Here is a 21,878-nt window from a genome sequence, read left to right on the forward strand (position 1 = left end):
TTTATATGAAGGACATTAATCTGCATTACAACCGGTGTATAGCCTAACTCGCATACATAGGCGGCGCGTGTGTTTCAAGTTTGGGGAAGATAATGGGGATGATCATTTTCACCATAAAAATCTACCTTTATAATAAAGCATTAGATGCGTAATCACATTTGCGATCACTTTTGAGAACAGTATTTTCCCTCTAATTGATTGCACTTATAATGTGAAGAAATGGCCTAATAGTTGAAAAACATTTTAAGCTAAATGTTCTGATCTGTTGCAATTTTTTAAATGTATTATGTATTTATTTGGGATCTATCGCATCCTACAACTGTCTGTTTGTATGTTTGGAATATAGAATAGGTCAACTTTTGTACTATGGGAGATAGTAGATTGACAGGCTCTAGTGCTTTTGCTGTTCGATAGGCCTACTCAACTTGTTGGTTGACGAAAAGTAAATGTGGACAGTTCTTCTAACATCTTCAATATGTCCCTCAGAATTTGATAAGAGGGAAGCGTGAGCTTGCGTCCCCGATGTGTCTGTCTTCACTTGTAGCCTACTTAGCTGAAATGCCTGTGAGAAGGACCTGATCATCTGACGTGCATTGGCTAATAAGAGTTGAGATATCTGAGAGCCATGCAAGTCAGAGGTGCTTCGGAGCACGGCAGCTGGGAGAAGAGAATTATACTGATTATATTCTGAACAATGGACACTTTGGCCGCCAAATGCGTGAATTTTTTTAGGGGGCATTACGGCCACACAAGGGGGAATTCCGCCAGGAAATTCGAGGACTGAAAGAATATTGTCAAGTGCTTATCAAATTGTGAATGAGAGACTGATAAAGTGTGTGCAACCTGCACAAGAAAGAAATCAGAGCTCATGTGACTTTTTTCAAATCATCATTAGTCGCATCATGCAGCCTTAGAATGTATTAAAAATTTAAACATATAGCCCAACGTTTGTATCATAACTAAAGGCTATATTAACTTCTTATGGCTGCAATCCCGTTAACGGGATGATATGACAACAGCCAGTGAAAGTGCCGGGCGCCAAATTCAAACAACAGAAATCTCATAATTACAATTCCTCAAACATACATGTATCTTATACCGTTTTAAAGGTAATCTTGTTGTTAATCCCACCAAAGTGTCAGATTTCAAATAGGCTTTTCAGCGAAAGCACCACAAACGATTATGTTAGGTCACCACCAACTCACAGAAAAATTCAGCCATTTTTCCAGCCAAAGAGAGGAGTCACAAAAAGCACAAATAAAGATAAAATGAATCACTAACCTTTGATGATCTTCATCAGATGACACTCATAGGACTTCATGTTACACAATACATATATGTCTTGTTCGATTAAATTCATATTTATGTCCAAAAACCTTTACCTTTACATTGGCTTTACCTTTACATTGGCGCCATGTTCAGAAATGCCTCCAAAATATCCGGAGAAATTGCAGAGAGCCACGTCAAATAACAGAAATACTCATCATAAACTTTGATTAAAGATACATGTTTTACATAGAATTAAAGATACACTTGTTCTTAGTGCAACCGCTGTGTCAGATTTCAAAAAGCTTTACGACAAAACACAATATTCAATAATCTGAAAACAGCATTCAGCCACAAAAGCAAGCCATACAGTTACCCGCCAAATTGTTACCTGCCAAACTAATAAAAAGCATTATAAATCTTAACTTACCTTTGCTGATCTTCATCGGAATGCACTCCCAGGACTCCCACAGGAAATGTTTGTTTTGTTCGTTAATGTCCATCATTTAAGTCCAAATAGCTATTTTTGTTAGCTTGTTTGGTAAACAAATCCAACGTCAGGAAACTTGTTCACTAAAAGCTGACGAAATGTCCAAAAGTTCCGTAACAGTCAGTAGAAACATGTCAAACGATGTATTGAATCAATCTTTAGGATGTTTTTAACGTAAATCTTGAATAACGTTCAACCGGAGAATTACATTGACTTCAGATGAGCGATGGAACAGAGCTCCCTCTCATGTGAATGCGCATGGTCAAAGCACGGTCAGGTCATGGCAGACCTGACTAATTCCCCTCTCATTCGGCCCCCCTTCACAGTAGAGTCTTCAGACAAGGTTCCTCAGACTGTTGACATCTAGTGGAAGCCGTAGGAAGTGAAAACTCATCCATATCTCGCTGTAATTTCAATGGGAGCTTGGTTGAAAATCTACCAGCCTTAGTTTCCACTTCCTGTTTGGATTTTTTTCTCAGGTTTTTGCCTGCCATATGAGTTCTGTTATACTCACAGACATAATTCAAACAGTTTTAGAAACTTCAGAGTGTTTTCTAATATGCATATATTAGCAACTATGACTGAGGAGCAGGCCGTTTACTCTGGGCACCTCTGTGCACCTTTCATACAAGCTACTCAATACTGCCCCTGCAGCCATAAGAAGTTAAGACATGAAGGTCAGTCAATGCAGAACATTAAGAACTTTGAACGTTTCTTCGAGTGCCGCTATGATGAAACTGTCTCTCATGGAGACCGCCACAGGAAAGCAAGACCCAGAATTACCTCTGCTGCAGAGGATACGTTCATTCGAGTTAGTCTGATGACCTGTTTGATTTGATTTTCAAGAACATTTGCATTGATATCAGAGTGATTAGAGGGACAATAGAGTGCTGAGTACCATGCAGTTAGCAAGTTTAGTAGGTTACTAATGACCATCAGCAGCAGAAGAGAGAAGCCTAGTTACCGTGACAAAGCGGTCACGTGGAATTTGATTGCGGTCATGACTGTGGCGGTAATACGGTCACCCTAACAGCCCTAGTCGTGTTGCCTCGTTGTCACCACAACTCTGAGGCAACTTTTGCACAACACTTGCATTTGGTTGACATCGGTTTTCCTGTAGACAAAAAAATACTGCCATACCACTGAAGAAGCAAGAACATTGCAGCCTCTTGCGATATGGATATTTTATATGTCCATATCATCGTGCAGCCCTATTGGAAAAGTGTAAGGCATGTCCCTCTCGACTTGCTTCCTCTTACAAGCACACATCATGTAACCAACCAGTCTGAGATCCACAGAAACCCTCAATAATGTACATACTTCCCCCTCTGCCCTCTCCCTACTCTCCTCCACTGCTGACACAACATAGTGAGACACCACTTACACAAGTATTACTAACTAGGAAGACTTGCTATGTTAGATAGGCCTCTACCTTTTCACCAAAACCCACACTTTCCCTCATTTCACCTCCCCCTGTAAGTCAGTGTTAGGCGCTTACCTGAAGCGAAAAGCTTAACTGATGTAGGAGGGCGTTAACATTCACATTCATGAACTCTCACACACACACAGAATGGCGTTACAGACATGCCTTTAACATGGGACACACTTGGGAAACAGACTGTGTATTATGGCCAGAGACAGACACTTCCTCCTGGGAACTCTTCTCTGCAGCTCAACTTGCAGCAACAGGAGATGGGGAGCTACTGGAGGTCATTATAGAAGAACATTCCAGAACAGTGGAAAAAGTGACAGACGAAAACCCCTGACAGGTGGGCTATACACTAGTTACACAGCTGTACTGTGCATCAGCAGTGACTTCATTGAGCATTCGCCTTTTTCAGCATGTTTGGCACACATAAATCAATTGGTATCGGTATCCTACCTGTGGATTTAATAAACTCTAACTCAACACGTTTTAATGGGTTTGAGCTGAGCCCCTTTCCCGGCAGCAAGTGTATGAATAAAGGAGTGGAAAGGGAGGGGGGGGCGTGTCCCTGTCAGTCTTTCCCATCCCTTATAATAATGACTAAGAGAGGACCTGCTCTGACACTCCCACCCTTATCTAGTTCCTTATCTGAAACCGAGGCTACCGAGCACTCATTGTCCTGGTCTCACCCACTATCTAAAGAGGGTCAGTGAACCTGTGTAGGCCTACAGTATGCCCCATCCCATCGGGCGAGGATAGGGAAGAGAAGGGAGGAAAGGGGGATAACTTCACAGTTCTCTCCCATGAGCCGTAAACACCGGTCTAGCCCAGTGACTGTGGAGTGGACAAATTATTGTCAATGTCAAAGAAACAATCCTGCCGCCTGGTTTACACAAGGCCTACCCTGCCCTGTACTGAGCTGTGATTCTGGGTCATGGTGACCTGGTAGAGCCTGTGGAGCTCAGCTCTTACTAATGCTTGAGTCATATTCATTAGGCACCGAAGAAAACAGACAAACAGGGAGGAATTAACTGGTCCAATAAGACAAATTTGTTACGTTTTAAAACGTTGAATTTTTGAATTATGTATTCCTGATGAATACTACCCGGGTACTGCCAACTGACTGGGCCTTCTCTCATGACTGGGCTGGGTTCTCATCAGTCTTGGAGAAGGAGAGGGGGGCAGAGGAAATGGAGCAGTGGAGAGGCAACAAAGACAGATTTGGGAAATGTCAGTGCCATATAGAGTCATTCCCTACACATTCTGAACAAAAATATAAAACGCAACATGTAATGTGTTGGTACCATGTTTCATGAGCTGAAATAAAAAGATCCCAGAATGTTTCCATATGCACATAAAAGCGCATTTCTCAAAAATGTTGTGCACAAATTTGGTTAAATCCTTGTTAGCGAACATTTCTCCTTTGCCAATATAATCCATCCACCTGACAGTTGTGGCATATCAAGAGGCTGATTAAAAAGGTTCATTACACAGGTGCACCTTGTGCTGGGGACAATAACAAATGTAAAATATGTTGTCACACACCACAGATGTCTGAAGTTGAGGGAGTGTGCAATTGGCATGCTGACTGCAGGAATGTCCACAATAGCTGTTACCAGATAATTGTCTAAGTTTGAAAACAATTTCATAAATTATGGAATAAGGCTGTAAGGTAACAAAATGTGGAAAAAGTCAAGGGGTCTGAATACTTCCCGACTGCATTGTATATCTATGGCTTTGTATCCATAAGAATCTCTCACATGTATTCATATTCAAGTCCTTCTGGAAGGTTCTCCCATCTCCAAAGAGGAACTCTAGAGCTCTGTCAGACTGACCATCGGGTTCTTGGTCACCTCCCTGACCAAGGCCCTTCTCCACCGATTGCTCAGTTTGGCCGGACGGCCAGCTCTAGGAGGAGTCTTGGTGGTTCCAAACTTCTTCCATTTAAGAATGATGGAGGCCACTGTGTTCTTGGGGACCTTCAATGCTGCAGAATTGTTTTGGTACTCTTCCCCAGATCTGTGCCTTGACATAATCCTGTCTTGGAGCTCTACGGACAAATCCTTTGACCTCATGGCTTGGTTTTTGCTCGAACATGTCAACTGTGGGGCCTTAAATAGACAGGTATGCCTTTCCAAATCATGTCCAATCAATTGAATATACCACAGGTGGACTCAAATGAAGTTGTAGAAACATCTCAAGGATGATCAATGGAATCAGGAAGCACCTGCTCTTAATTTCGAGACTCATAGCAAAGGGTCTGAATACTTATGTGATTAAGATATTTCTGTTTTCCTTTTTTTATATAAAATAAGTTTTCACTTTGTCATTATGGGGTATTGTGTGTAGATTGATGAGGATTTTTATGTATTTAATACATTTTAGAATAAGTCTGTAATGTAACAAAATGTGGGAAAAAGGGCCTGAATACTTTCCAAATGCACTGTATGTACAGTGCCTTCAGAAAGTATTCATACCCCTTGACTTATTCCACATTTAGTTGTGTTACAGCCCAAATTCTAAATATATTAAATTGATGTTTTCCTCTCTCATCGATCTACACACACAATAAATACCCCATAATGACAAAGTGAAAACATGTTTTTTACATTTTAGCAAATGTATAAAAATTATACACAGAAATATCTCATTTACATAATTATTCACAACCCCTGAGGCAATACTTTGTAGAAGCACCTTTGGCAGTGATTACAGCAGTGAGTCTTTCTGGGTAAATCTCTAAGAGCTTTCCACGCCTGGATTGTGCAACATCTGCCCATTATTATTAAAACTATTCTTCAAGCTCTGTCAAACTGGTTTTTGATTATGGCTAGATAGCCATTTTTAGTTCTCGTCATAGATTTTCAAGTAGATTTAAGTCAAAACTGTAATTCAGCCAGTCAGGAACATTCACAGTCTTCTTGGTAAGCAACTCCAGTTTTGATTTGGCCTTGTGTTTTAGGTTATTGTCCTGCTGAAAGGTGAATTAATCTCCTAGTTTCTGGTGGAAAGCAGATTGAACCAAGTTTCCCGATAGGGTTTTGCCTGTGCATAGCTACATTCCGTTTCTTTGTAATCCTTAAAAAATCCCCAGTCCTTAACTCAGCATACAAATAACATGACCACCACTATACTTGAAAATACAGTATGTACTCAATGTGTGGTGTTGATTTGCCCCAAAAATAAGGCTTTGTATTTAGGTTGTAAAGTAAATTGCTTTGCCACATTTTTTGCAGTTTTACTTTAGTGCCTTATTGCAAACAGGATGCATGTTTTGGAATATTTTTATTATGTACAAGCATCCTTCTTTTCACTCTGTCAATTAGGTTAGTATTGTAGAGTAAATACAATGTTGTTGATCCATCCTCAGTTCTCCTAACACAGCCATTAAACTCAAAACTGTTTTAAAGTCACCATTGGCCTCATGGTGAAATCCCTGAACGGTTTCCTTCCTCTACGGCAACTGAGTTAGGAAGGACACCTGTATCTGTGTATTGACTGGGTGTATTGATACACCATCCAAAGTGTAATTAATAACTTCACCATGCTCAAAAGGGAAGTAACCGTGCTAAGGATTTTTTTGGTTTGGCCCGAACGACGCGACAGCTAGCTAGTTTGGTAGCTAGCTAGTTTGCTTGTTAGCTGAGCCAGTCTCCAATCCATATGAAACAAAAATTATGCTAGCAGTTGCAGTACACACTAAATGCTGAATAAATACTAGTTACTGTAGTAAAATGCAAGTTAATAACACAATGAATACAAACCATTTAGTCGCATTTTGCGACCGTTTGACTTGGCTGTGTGAGTTATATTTTTTAATTGGTCGCACTGGTGCAGCTGCACATTCTGCCTGGCCACCTTAACCAAAATATTCTATACTTTTTGGGCGGATAAAACAAAAAAAACTTTTAGGAGTTCTCAGAGGCTTAACAATGTTCTTTTGATTATTGCTTGAACAGTCACTAAGACAATACTTGGTTGTGATAGTTGCAAAATACCTATTTTGGATGCAGCAGTTGTTAGCTAGAATGCTAAACGCTCATTGACTTGCGTTGGTAGCAAAGCTAGCCAAAGAGCCTTGTTACTGGTTGAATTATTTTTTTAAGTATATTGCTGTTGATATGACGATAACAAACATTAATTAAGCGGGACATTCACGAGCCTTACAATCCCATTATAATCCAAAAGTAGTGTGAAATGCACACAAGATAATCTGCATGTAAATGGTGAAGTCTACTAAATCTATCTATTTGCAGACCACATTTACTACATGCGCCCACTATGTGTCACTTACTACATGCCGTGCCACTGCCCTTGAGGCTGCTAGCTAGGACACCGTCTTTCCACAGTTATTTTAACGCTACGGAGAGGGTAATCACTACCTGGTAGTGCCCCGTGAGAGTTGGGTTGGCTACACTAGGTAGCTACTTCCCTCGCCGTAACATTAACCGAACTATGGGGGCGGACAACACTGTGTACCAGTGTTCCCTAGCTAGCTAGCAGCTTCCTTCCTCTGTGTTATTTCAGCGGTTGGCATAAAATGTTAGTGCACTACCACCACCTACTGTGCTGGAATGTGGGCCAGAGGCAGTGCTAGCAGCCTCAATGGCAGTGGGTGCATCATGTAGAAAGTGACGCATAGTGGGCGTGGCATGTATCAACCAAAGTCTGCAGCTAGACATTGTGTAAATGGATGATTTTTTTTGCTGCAGGTCTATGAGAACTCTCCCATGTTTTCCTCCATGCTGGGGAAATTGTGAATAGCGACTCGGCGTATAGATGGATTCAGGTAGAAAAATAATTGATCACAATTATCAATTGACACTACTGCGATTGGCTAAAATCAGTATGTTTCCAGATGTTGAAGATATGTTCATTTTAGGTTCTGAATGAAAGGTGGACAGATGCCTTGAGTAGAGTACATTAGAGTAAAGTAGGGCACAATACTTTACTCTATTGTATTGTACTGAACTGTACTCTGCCGTCAACTCTTGTGAAACATAGATGTCTATGATTGGTTCAGATTTGGGCTTTTCAAATGTTTGGGCCATGTCAAGGCCGGTCCGGACCAAATCTGAACCAATTATAGACATTATGTTTGGGCCAAATATAGGCCTGTCCAGACCGAATGCCTGTGGACACTGAAATAAACTTTATGTATGGGCCAAATCAAGGCTGGTCCCGACCAGATCAAAGCTGAACCAAACATAGACGTCTATGAATGGTTCAGATTTGGTCCGGTCCATGTATGTTGAAATCAAGGCCGGTCCCGATTGTGTTTTATTATAAAAAATAAAAAAATGTAAACAAAAGAAGGAGTCAGTGCGTGCTTACTGGGGTGTAAACGTACAGTGTCGACCATTTTATTAATGCCGATCCATGTGGTAGGCCTACCGTTTGTAAAACAGGCAGGCTTTATTAGTCCCGATTCCTGTGACTAATCATTTGGGTTATTTAAGCTCTGTATATCAGCAACCTAACTTTAAGTTATCCGGAACCTATTTGCAATGTGAATCAATGTGTTTACACAGCGGGAAATGCAGAACTATTACATTTTTTGCTATGATCATCAACATTTTTTTTTTTAAAGGTACGGATACAAACTTGAAACCACTGATTGTAATGACAATACATTCCATATTGTCCATTTTATTTTGACCTGTCCTGTTTATAGGGTATGATGTTAGTTAACATTTTTTATTTGATAGATCAGAGAAACGTGCATGATGTAAAAAATATTTGTCTCATGACATTAACCAGGATTCCATCCAACCTTTTTATGCGAGTAAAGTACATGTTGGATAAAAAAACATTTGTGACAAAACCAACAGTACAGGAGTTAAAAATGAGATGGAATTTTTTTCGTACATGGGAATTTAAAAATGAGTTTTATGTGCACAACTAGTGAAGTTGATGGAAACATCTCTGGTGGGAAACGTGCATATTTTATTTATGCGAATATTTGCATGCAAATCTGTCGCCATTTGGATGGAAACCTAGCTAATATCATTCATTTGATCTCCAGCCTGTAGGCTACAGAAGATTCCATATACACTTTCTACCACAGGCTACATGACTTAAGTTAGATGATTTAACGGAACGTTGGTGGAGCGCCGCAGCGGTGCGTCTCTCCAACTGCACCCTGGAGAGGCATGGACAAGCAAAATATTTTCCACCCCTGCTTTTGACAAAGGGGGCCCTGCATCTTAGGCTAGCTGACATCAATGTAATGGCTGTGATCTGAAGAGGTCTCCTGAACATCTCAGATTCTCATCCTCCAAAGAAATTAAGGGTTGTAAAAGACAAACGGAATGCCTCTAAACTCCCAGCTGTGCCAATTAGAGAAGAATCTACTAAATGTCTAGACAACATGTTTACACTCTCCATTTTTCCTTATTAAGTCAATTGAAAAAAAATGCAGCAACGTAAGAGTTTCATTATTCTTTATTGAAAAATCTATGTAGGCATAATCAACAGCATCACAGTTAAATCTAGGCCCAAGGTGTCAACGTATAATTAAAAATATATCATTATTAAACCCATAAACAAACAGTCAAAGACACCATCATGGGCTTCAGTGGAGAGGAATTAAGATATTGTTCAGGCAATAGACGCTGATTATTCAGGCTTCGAGAAGCCAGGCCAATCCATCTCACTCCATTTTCCCTTTGAAAATCTAATTTCATGTTCTGAGGGGGCAGGAGGAGATGTTTTGGGTTGAGGCTGCTGTCGATGTGGGAGGGGGGGTGCAGAGGAGTATTTCTCTCCACTCATACAGGAGTTCTGAAGGCAAAGTTCATATTTTGCGGGGGAGTATTTAAAGAATACACAGTACCAGTCAAAAGTTTGGACACACCTACTCATTCAAGGTTTTCCTTATTTTTACATTGTAGAATAATAGTGAAGACATCAAAACTATGAAATAACACATATGGAATAATGTAGTAACCAAAAAATATATTTGATATTCTTCAAAGTAGCCACCCTTTGCCTTGACAGCTTTGCACACTTTTGGCATTTTCTCAAGCAGCTTCATGAGGTAGTCACCTGGAATTCAATTTAATTAACAGGTGTGCCTTGTTAAAAGTTAAGGAAATAAATTCCATATTAACGTGATTGAGCCAATCAGTTGTGTTGTGACAAGGTAGGGGTGGTATACAGAAGCCCTATTTGGTAAAAGACCAAGTCCATATTATGGCAAGAACAACTCAAATAAGCAAAGAGAAATGACAGTCCATCATTACTTTAAGACATGAAGATCAGTCAATCCGGAAAATTTCAAGAACTTTCTTCAAGTGCAGTCGCAAAACCCATCTTGCGCTATGATGAAACTAGCTCTCATGAGGATCGCCACAGGAAAGACCCAGAGTTATCTCTGCTGCAGGGGATAAGTTCATTAGAGTTACCAGCACAAATAACTGCTTCACAGAGTTCAAGTAACAGACACATCTCAACATCAACTGTTCAGAGGAGACTGCGTGAATCAGGCATTCATGGTCAAATTTCTGTAAAGAAACCACTACTAAAAGGACACCAATGAGAAGAAGAGACTTGCTTGGGCCAAGAAACACGAGCAATGGACATTAGACCGGTGGAAATCTGGCCTTGGTCTGATGAGTCCATATTTGAGATTTTTGATTCCAACCGCCGTGTCTTTGTGAGACGCAGAGAAGGTGAACGGATGATCTCTGCATGTGTGGTTCCCACCGTGAAGCATAGGGGTGGTGGTGTGATGGTGCTTTGCTGGTGACACCGTCAGTGATTTATTTAGAATTCAAGGCACACTTAACCAGCATGGCTACCACAGCATTCTACAGCGATACGCCATCCCATCTGGTTTGCTCTTAGTGGGAGTATCATTTGTTTTTCAACAGGACAATGACCCAACACACCTCCAGGCTGTGTAAGGGCTATTTTACCAAGAAGGAGATTGATGGAGTGCTGCATCAGATGACCTGGCCTCCATAGTCACCCGTTGGACCGCAGAGTGAAGGAAAAGCAGCCAATTAAGTGCTCAGCATATGTGGGAACTCCAAGACTGTTGGAAAAGCATTCTTCATGAAGCTGGTTGAGAGAATGCCAAGAGTGTGCAAAGCTGTCATCAAGGCAAAGGGTGGCTACTTTGAAGAATCTCAAATATATCTTGATTTGTTTAACACTTTTTTGGTTACTACATGATTCCATGTGTGTTATTTCTACAACGTAGAAAATAGTAAAAATAAAGAAAAACCCTTGAATGAGTAGGTGTCCAAACTTTTTACTGGTACTGTATATATACATAATTGTTTTAATTTCGATTTATCAGGGGGCACCCTCAGCCCCCCTACCTCCCGCAGCTATGGGGAGCGCACAAAAATAGCACCATCTAATCTTTCTTTCAGAAACTTTCCATTCCAGCAGCGGCAACATCTAAAACATACTGGAACCCTCTCAGGCTGAAAAAACTAGGAGAGATGGTGGTGTCATTGGTGGTGTCATCAAGGTTTGGGCCATATATCTTATTAATTAGAATTAATCTTTTAGCGTTATATTCCAAATGCCTGTATCGCAAGAATCAAGGTTTTTATATATTTTTATGAGCGTTCTGTCTTTTTGGTCTCGTCTCCTTCGCTCCGTCTTTGCTGTGTGCACTGTGCACCTTCCCACTTGCACACAGACAGCAAGCCCCTCCCGCTGCCACTCACAACAACAATGACAGAAGATCACTTCTTCCTCTCTGACAAAAAGCAGTTTAAACTCTCCATTTGCATTTGAGGCTTGGTCCAACAGAATCGGTCATATGGACACCGAACCGCTTGAGACATTATTTTAATGTAATAGATGAGAATTTTCTATCGATACCCTTTGTGTCTCAACTCCCAAAATGTAGAACAGAGCAGACCCTACTACATCTCGAGGATCAATTAACATGATTTTGGAAAAAATAATTTTAGCCAAAGACTGTCATGTGCTAGCTGTCTAGTTTGTGTTTTATAAACGAGCAATGAGCATAAAAACACACATTTAGATAAGTAATTGGCAATTCATAACAGTGAAAATGTTCTTTCTACCTTGTTAGCAAGCAAATGGATCCAAGTTGGCTAGACTTTAAATTTAAAAGATTAGTTGGCTACTCACTAGCACGTGGGCTTGTGCTTGAGAGATTGTTAATGAGACCTGTGTTCATTTTCTATAATGCCTGCTCCTAGAAATTGGTCGTTATTATTGGATGTGCATTGTGAATGGTTGTGGTTATTACATTTGTAACCAAAACATTATTTTCATAAACCAACTTCAAAGCCAGATGAGTTATTATTACAAAAAAAGCTGGTTAAACAATTTTGCTAAAATAACATTAGTCAATTATATTTACTTATAATGCCCTTTCTACATCAGCAGATGTCACTAAGTGCTTATACAGAAACCGATCCTAAAACACCAAACAGCATGCAAAGCAGATGTAGAAGCATGGTGGCTAGGAAGAACTCCCTAGAAAGGCAGGAACCTAGGAAGAAACCTAGAGAGGAACCGGGCTCTGAGGGGTGGCCAGTCCGGGTGGAAATTATAAGAGTACATGGCCATTAAGGTCAGATAGTTCTTCAAGATGTTGAAACGTTCATAGATGACCAGCAAGGTCAAATAATAATCACAATGGTTGTAGAGGGTGCAACAGGTCAGCACCTCAAGAGGAAATGTCATTTGGCTTTTCATAACTGAGAATTCAGAGGTCGAGACAGCAGGTGCAAAAGAGAGGGAGGAAGAGAGGGGAGAGAGAGAGAGGGAGGGAGAGGGTTGAAAACCGCAGGTCCGGGACAAGGTAGCACGTCCGGTGAACAGGTCAGGGTTCCAAAGCTGCAGGCAGAACAGTTGAAACTGGGGCAGCAGCACGACAAAGTGGCACGCCTGGTGAACAGGTCAGGGTTCCATATTAGTGGGTCTTATGGTTGTGGAAGGCCTATATTTTGCCTAGATATAATTTTACATGCAGTGTATTGATCTTTAAATTGCGCAAAAAATACAAATAAAGAGATACACTACATGACCAAAAGTGACTGCTCGTTGAACATCTCATTCCAAAATCATGGTCATTAATATGGAGTTGGTCCCCACTTAGCTGCTATAACAGCCTCCACTCTTCTGGGAAGGATTTCTACTAGATATAACATTGCTGCAGGGACTGGCTTCCATTCAGCCACAAGAGCATTAGTGAGGTTGGGCACTGATGTTAGGCGATTAGGCCTGGCTCGCAGTCGACATTCCAATTCATCCCGAAGGTGTTCGATGGAGTTGAGGTCAGGTCTCTGTGCAGGCCAGTCAAGTTCTTCCACACCGATCTCGACGAACCATTTCTTTATGGACCTTGCATTGTGGACAGGGCAATGTCATGCTGAAACAGGAAAGGGCCTTCCCCAAACTGTTGGCACAAAGATGGAAGCACAGAATGGTCTAGAATGTCATTGTATACTATAGCATTAAGATTTCCTTTCACTGGAACTAAGGGGTCTATCACAAACCATGAAAAACAGCCCCAGACCATTATTCCTCCTCCACCAAACTTTACAGTTGGCACTATGCATTGAGGCAGGTAGTGTTCTCCTGGCATCCGCCAAACCCAGTTGGTGAAGCGAGATTCATCAATCCAGAGAACGTGTTTCCACTGCTGCAGAGTCCAATTGCGGCGAGCTTTACACCACTCCTGCCGATGCTTGGTATTGCGCATGGTTATCTTAGGCATATATGCGGCTGCTCTGCCATGGAAACCCACTTCATGAAGCTCCAGATGAACAGTTCTTGTGCTGACGCTTCCAGAGGCAGTTTGTAACTCGGTAGTGAGTGTTGCACTTGCAACCGAGGACAAACGCTTCAGCACTCGGCAGTCCCGTTCTGTGAGCTTGTGTGGCCTACCACTTCGCGGCTGAGCCGCTGTTGTTCCTAGACGTTCCCAATCCACAATAACAGCACTTAGTTAACCGGGGCAGCTTTAGCACGGCAGAAATTTGACGAACTGACTGGTTGGAAAGGTGGCATCCTATGATGGTGCCACGTTGAAAGTCACTGAGCTCTTCATTCTACGGCCAATGTTTGTCTATGGAGATTGCATGGCGGTGTGCTCGAATTTATGAAATAGCCGAATCCACTAATTGGGGGTGTCCACATACTTTTGTATATATAGTGTAATGTATATATCGTGAATTGCCCATAGCTTTGAAAAAATCTGTTACGGTCGGTAGTTGAGCAGTTAAGGTCAGAAGTTGTCAATTGATGTCAATTGGTCAGGACACATGAGGTTCTGCACCCATTACAGTAAATGATTAGCTACCCTTTCGTCACAACCTTTGTTAACCACTTCTCTGCAATTACGCTATTATAAACATCTAGCAAGCCTACTCTTTTCAATCTGACTGAACTGTGGACGAAGCAAAACTCATGTTCTCACACCAGATCTAATACTCAGCGCCATAAACTAACAAGACACGTATTGTGGTCTAATATCCCTCCGGCACTATAAATACACACTGCAGGATATTATATCATATGATTCACTTAGCCTCCCCATTACTGAGAATCAGTCATGTGATCTGGGCCTAAATATAAACCAACAGCTTTTCCCACTGGTTATTTCTGTTGCATCTGAAATGCACTATAACATTCTTACGTGTTAACCAGAAAAGCGCAATTATCTCAGCTTTACCGAGGCACTGCTCTCTGATTCTTTAACGGAGTGTTAGCAGTGGGCCCACCTACGGTAGCAACGTTCGAAATCCTAATAGTCATTCAGGGTTCCAAGCCGCAGGCAAAGCAGCTAAACCTAGATCAGGGCCAAGCTCGAGGACACATATTTTCTTCCCATTTCATTCCATCCTTTTTCTATCTTTAGTAGTGTAAATATGCCAGCTAACTGGGGTCTGGGTGCACTTGTAATGAGACAAGATTGCGACGGCCTGAGCTAATGAGCTGTCAGGGGACTACAGTGAAAAAGACTGAAGACAGAAGCAAGCCAGAGCTAGGTACAGTGCCCAGCCAGAGAGGTCAAACAGCAGAGCCCATATCCAGAGTACTGTACCAAAGTGGGGCAAAAAGAGACAAGCCCCATGACAAAACACGCATCCGCTGTTTCCCACTGCACCTCTCCAAAGTATAGGACATAGCCTTCTATATGACATGGATTGGTAGTGGGTGAAGAAAATGACATCCAGGCCAGATGGTATTCATATGACGCTTTAAGCACTAGCAGAGTTGTCTCTTTAGAGAAGGGAGGGCATTTGTTGCCAACCTGGGTGTCTAAGTGGAGGAAGGTGCCCTTATGTCCTCTGTCTAGAGTTCAGCAGGGAGGGAGTGGTATACAGTGTAGCTATGGGAAAGTTATCTCCTCTGATGACCCTCCAACCTCACAGCCATTATGTGATCCTGATTAAATCACTGCACCAGTGCAAAACTTGTCAGTCATGGTGATGGCTGGATGGGGTTAGCCTACAAGTGGTTCGGCTTGCTCTGGTATTACAAATGTTTAGGTCATGATATCACAGAGAAACCACCCACACGGGCTGAAACGGCAGAGGCCTACAACTAAATATGTGTATGTGACCAATAAAATGTGATTTGAGAGGGGTTAACTTACCAGACACAAATGTACTGTACAATAGCAAGGCCAACTGTGAATAAATAAAACAAAGTAGGTGTGCAATACATTCACAAACGTAAATAATGATTAACATTTAACCTTTACATTTGAAGCACTCCAGGAAATACATGTTTGCCTTTCAACATCTTAACCAGGGTTGTCTCACAATGAATGTTTGACTTTGCCTCTGGACCCTTGCAGATTATGAATGTTTGATGTTCGAATCCAGAGAACTTGGACGAACAGAAAAAGTATGGTGAAAGATTCACCTGCAGCTGAATGCTTGTTTGAACATCCCACACACCTTTCTTTATTGAGACCTTAGGACCGTGATCCATCAACATGGAGTGAATGAGTGTGTCGGTTCCAGGGAACCTGGATCTACTGATAGTGATATGCTGGCAGTGGAAGGAGGAGAAGTATGCTGTTCAATGAGCACAACCCACTAACATATTTTCCATCTGTATGTTGTTATCAACTAACTAACTTCGAAACAGGTTTCAGTTGGGGGGAAAAAATATTCCCAAACTTACGAGCTGAAATATAATAAGGAGCCAGAGAAATCAGCACTTAGTGGTACCTCGATAAAGCTTACAAGCTTAAATAACTCAAGATCTAACATGGTTGACTACCTCCTCAACCCCTGGGAACAAGACCTAGCAAAGCTGCAGCTGGCTCAAAACAGAGCAACACGGCTTGCCCTTAACTGCAAATACAAAACTAACATCAACAACATGCTTGCCAGTCTTTCCTGGTTGAGGGTTGATGAGAGATTAACTACTTTTCTTCTAGTTTTTATGAGAAAATTCCAGATTGTCTGCATAAACAAATTCAATTCAGCTCAGACACTCATACATAACCCACAAGATATGCCACCAGGGGTCTCTTCAAAGTCCCCAAGTCAAAAACAAATTCACGACAATGTACAGTATTATACAGAGCTATCGCATGGAACTCCCTTCCATCTCCAATTACTCACACAAACAGCAAAATGAGCTTTAAAAAAAAAGATGAAACATCTCATAGAACAGCGTGGACTGTGAGGGGACACACAAACAAACACACACAGAAACACTAAGACACAACAACAACAAAAATTGTTATATTGTTTGCATATTGCTGGATTAAAAAAAAAAAAGTGTGTGACTGTCCTTGTCTATCAGAGTTTTGTTACTGGTCATATTTTCAATTTGTTGGGGACCCCAGGAAGAATAGATGCTGCCTCTACAAAAGCAAAATAGTCATCGACAGACACAGAGGTACCTGGGTCGTTCCACAAAATGAGTTCCTTTTGCATCCCTTTTCTATTTTAAGTATAAATTGTGCACAAATATTGTATTTTAAAAGCCTGCCCTGTTACATTAAATGAAGTGCCCTGCAACATGTATTTCATTTTCCATGTAGTCTATCACATTTTTATATAAAGACTTGCTAAAGTGCCAAAATGAATCATTTTGACATGTCCCTCTGTGCACCCTCTGTGACTTCTAGGAAGATTTTAACCCACTTAACCTCAACATTTCTCCACGTTTTCACCATCATTGTATAGCCCTAGTTAATATGTTGCTTTGACATTGTAATGTCTGTCGACTATTATTTATGTAGCACTTTACACTCATAGACGTATACGGTTTCAAAATGGCAGATTTGGACACAAATACACACCTAAACTGGAACGCAGAAGTTGCTCCCATCCCTCCCGCTAAATTGGGGAGCTTTTGCCAATTTTTTGTTGTCTGAGTGAGGGAAATGCTGTAAGTTACCAAGACTCAACATATCTTGAAAAATTTGACGTTGAGGATTATAATAAATACCGATTTGAAGTCATACAAGCAAGCCAAACACCAGTGAATCCAAATGTGCACTTTACATTTCCATATCGTAAAACTAATGTTATATACAGTGTCAACGTTTATGATCACTATGTTTGATGTACAGTTACAGGATGACATGGTGTTATACCCTGGGTTTAGGGCCGGGACAACACCAGTATCGCAAATGAAAACACGAAGCAGACCTCACTCTTTGGTCCTTTAAAAACCTGTATATAAAATATTGTGTGCTGTAGCTTGGAAAATAAATAAATGTGACTCTGGATGACAATATAATGATGTTTGTTTGTAACATTAGGGCTGTTTCCCTAAAGAAGTGAAATTCCGCTTTGTGTTTTGTTTACTTGCTACGATACTAACGAGTATCGCGATGTTGGTACCGTCAGGGCGCTACCTGAATTTGTCCTGAAAAGAATGGGCCTGTTTGTTGTATTGTGAAGAAAATGTGCCAGATGCAGGGCTGTGTTCCAAACAAAATAACTACAAGTGTGCTTGTGTAAAGGATGTCACGCTGCTTGCTTATTAGCGAGTAGGGCTGGGCAATATCAAATAAATGTGATTAATTTGAATTGATGTTTTTTCACAATATTCCATTTTTTTTATGTGTCAACTGCTCAAATTGCGTGCAGGGCAGACACTACTAAAACGGGAGTATCAATGAACATTGATTCTGGAAAAATGTATGGTCAATTTGTCGCACAGCATTTTTGCCAAAGACTGTTAAACTAGCTGTAAGGTCTGTGTTTAATAAATGTGCAATAAGCATAAACCACAATTATATAAGGAACTGGCAACTCGTTCTCGTTCTGAGAAATAAGGTAACTCTGTCACGTTCAACCCTGTTACTTTACTTGGCACTAAATATAGTCTTTTATTTTTTACCTCGAGATAGGAAACTTTTTTTAATTAAGTTGGACATTTTCTCTTTTTGACAGAATGTAAAACTGTTAAAAAATATATTTTTTACCAAGTTACACTACTCAAAGGGCACCCAATTGGTGGAACAACCCATCTACGGTACCATAGCATTAAAAGGAAAAGGAAAAGACCTTATGCCTAAATCAGCTGATTTGATTTCCATGCTTTGGACCAATCAAGTATATCAGTCCTCCTCACATACTCCTAGCTCACCCTAGTCTATCTGGCCTTACATTCCACATACAACAAGTGAAAGGGAAAACATCATTACACCTAATGTTAGATCTTGTTGAATAGACCACGGCCTATGTCATCAAAACTTGCTATCTCAACACAAAGTATGCATTTGTTTCATGTGTGTAATTATAAAACAAACGGAGGGAGTCCATGCCCAAATGCAACGTCTGGAGTCTGTACACATCTCATCATAAGGTTGGCTGTCAAGAAAATGCTACCAAAACATGATCCTTCTCACACTGCACCCATGCAGGGAGATACATGTTGCTCATCTGAATGTATGTGGAAAAATTTTAGCATATGGACAAACATTGATACAACAACAAAAAAATATTGGCCTAGATATTGGCCTCATCTCTATATATTATTTTGTTTGAAAAGAGTGGACTTCTATGAGAACCTAAAGGCCTAGGTGAACGTCAAAAAAAGGCACGGTACAGTAGGCTACTAAAAGAAATCTACACCTCCTCTACTTGGTAGCTGTCACAATAATGTTTTACTACTACAGCAAACTGCAAGACAGATAATAATCCATGTAACCTATCCGCAACGTCCAAACCAGGAGGTCCAATTAATAGTTGTTTCCCCAAATCACGGTTTCTACAATGATAGACACTTCAAGCATTATCAACATTGCTGGCTAGAGGCCCACGCTGTGGTTATGCTCACACGTGAAGTAAGGTGTTTACGACGCTACGATAAAGACTACTGCCATATCATGGGCGCAGTGAAATCAATTGAAAGCGGCATTGGTGGATACATTGTAACCAAAAAAACAGGAAAACAATCACATTAGTTGCGAAGAAACATTGTAACAGACTGTCGCAGGCAAATCAACTTACATCTTCAAAGAGTGATCCAACGTTGGCTGTCACGAGCAGTATTCCCGAGCCTGCTGTCAGCTTCCCCGCCATAATTCTTTCAGAATCAAAAATGTAGCGGACTTTGACTGTTCGGAATTGAAAGTAGCAAAAGTCGTTAAAGGTTTCACGAGGCTGGTTCAGTTAAAATATTGAGGAATTGTGACTGCAGCCAGGTTTGTGACCGTTCGGCTCGCTCATACTAGCAAGGCTCGTGCATCTAGTTGCTTGCTGACGGTCTTGCTGCTCTGTAGATGTTTTGGCTACTTTTTCACATTTACTGCCATCACCAATGTTTCCGTTTTAATCCATAGCGACTACTGGGCTCTGGTTCATTCCAACAGTGAGTGTTTAATTCCCTGTCTTTTGCAGTGAAAAAGTCTACCTCGTAAACCGCGACTCCGTAAGGACCATTGCCTTTGATTGTTTAGAGAGGATAGGCTGGAGTCTTTCACTGTCCTGACGTCACCAAGCGAATGGAAAGACGGAGCTGTTTTAAAAGGGCAACGCATTACTAGAAAAGCCACGCAAGACTGCCTCGGAGCCCTTACTTAGGCCACTTTACTTGTTGCTTAAAAAAAATATATATATACGCAAAATTGTGCAATATAACTGTCCTGCCTAAACAATTTCATTCACTGTGAATGCAGCTTCTGACATATAACAATGTCATAACAACTAAAATATAGACAGATTATTACTGAACTTTCTTTGGTAGTGACACAGATGATACATGATAGAAAACTTTGCTGGTCAGCTAATTAGCAAGATGAAAGTATTATAGTGAGAGTACTATTGTCAATAGCGTACCTAAAAACTGGGTTGTAGGAGACATTGCAAGCAAACAGTGTTGCAGCTGCAGTGTGCTTGAGTCAGTGCAGGAGATAAGAATGGCCTACATTATTTTTAATTGCAGATGACACTATCTATTAACTGTTCTTTTCTAAACCACTAGTTATTATTAAACTTGTAATATATCAATTGTTCATCTTCTCATTTCCATTTAGGCCTACATGTTTGTCATTGAGTAGCCTATACCTACATTTCCACAAGCTGGGAAGTTTAAATGTTTACTTCTTTAAGAGAACAGCGTCTCCCATGCGATTGCTTGTGTGAATTTGGTGAGGCCCACAAATTAGTTTGTTTTCTTTTTCTAAATTTAGCATCTGAGTGGTTAGAGGCCTTTTTATATTTTATCGTCATTCATTTTTTAGATGTGTTCTCAATGCTCATTAAAAATGTACCTCAAGGGCCTCCCGAGTGGCCTAACGGTCTAAGGCACTGCATCGCAGTTCTAGAGGCGTCACTACAGTATAATAAATCTAAATAAATAATGAAAATGTACCTCAAATACAACAAGTTTGCAAAGGCCTTACAACCTTCACCATCCGAAATGGCCCGGGACATACAAGTCCTTTGCTGTAGTCCCATAAGAGTTTCCTCTTCTGTGCCATATCCTCCCCTAATGGTCTGGAGGGAAAAGTGAGGTCAAAAATGGACCCACTGAATTAGTACTCGGCGGGCAAGAGGTCAGAACATACAAGAACCAATCAGGCGGGTCTTATTTTGTGAGAAGATGTCAAGATGGTAGAGGCATGAGCCCAAAAGAAAAGATGAGCAAATACGGGGACACAGTGGAAGTCCCTAAATGTTTTGGAGTGTTGCCACCTTAGGAGGTAGTGGGGGAGTACACGTGGCTCATTAAGATTTTGTGGAGAGAGCAAGGAGATTATCGCTATAACAAGTTATTCAAATTGCTCACAGCTGTGTCTGGCAGTATGCGTGTGTGTGTCTGTTTGTCTGTGTGTCTGTGGCTGTGTGTGTTTAGGGAGGGGATATTGGGTGCCAGGCCCTTCCGTTGTAGACCGGCCGCTGCGGAATGGGGTGGTGTACACGATCTCCGGCTGCTTTGCATGTGTTGGTGCTGGCATGACACACCAGGTGTGACCGGCCGCTGGCCTCTCAACCACAGACATGAGGAGGGTAATAACATTCCAGTGCTATCCTGCTGCTCTCAGTCAGAGCTGGTTGTTGTGGGTGTGCTGTAGCCTATCAAGTACTTTGCAAATCATTCTTCATTTAATTTGTGTTTCTATTTGTTCCAGTAAGTGATTACTGTTTTAGATGTTCCTACTTTTGCTTGTGGGAATAGTGCAGAACGTGACACTGTAGCCTGTGCTCTTTCATGGTTCTCACAGATATGATATTGATGATATTGATATCTTTATTCATTTGAACCCAAGTACTC

At 41.1% G+C, this 21,878-nt stretch overlaps 1 protein-coding gene across 2 annotated transcripts in view; it reads right to left on the reverse strand.

Moving 5' to 3' along the window:
• LOC120017547 (inositol polyphosphate-5-phosphatase A-like) overlaps positions 1–20,048 on the reverse strand; it is a 264,969-nt gene extending 244,921 nt beyond the window's left edge. For both annotated transcript variants that reach the window (XM_038960386.1, XM_038960385.1), the window contains exon 1: positions 19,613–20,048. In XM_038960386.1, coding sequence (XP_038816314.1) covers positions 19,613–19,684 — 72 coding nt within the window. In that variant the 5' untranslated portion in view covers positions 19,685–20,048. The remainder of the gene's footprint in view (positions 1–19,612) is intronic.
• Between the last annotated feature and the right edge of the window lie 1,830 nt (positions 20,049–21,878).

This window comes from Salvelinus namaycush, chromosome 22 (genome assembly GCF_016432855.1).
Source record: "Salvelinus namaycush isolate Seneca chromosome 22, SaNama_1.0, whole genome shotgun sequence".
NCBI classification, from domain to species: Eukaryota; Metazoa; Chordata; class Actinopteri; order Salmoniformes; family Salmonidae; genus Salvelinus; species Salvelinus namaycush.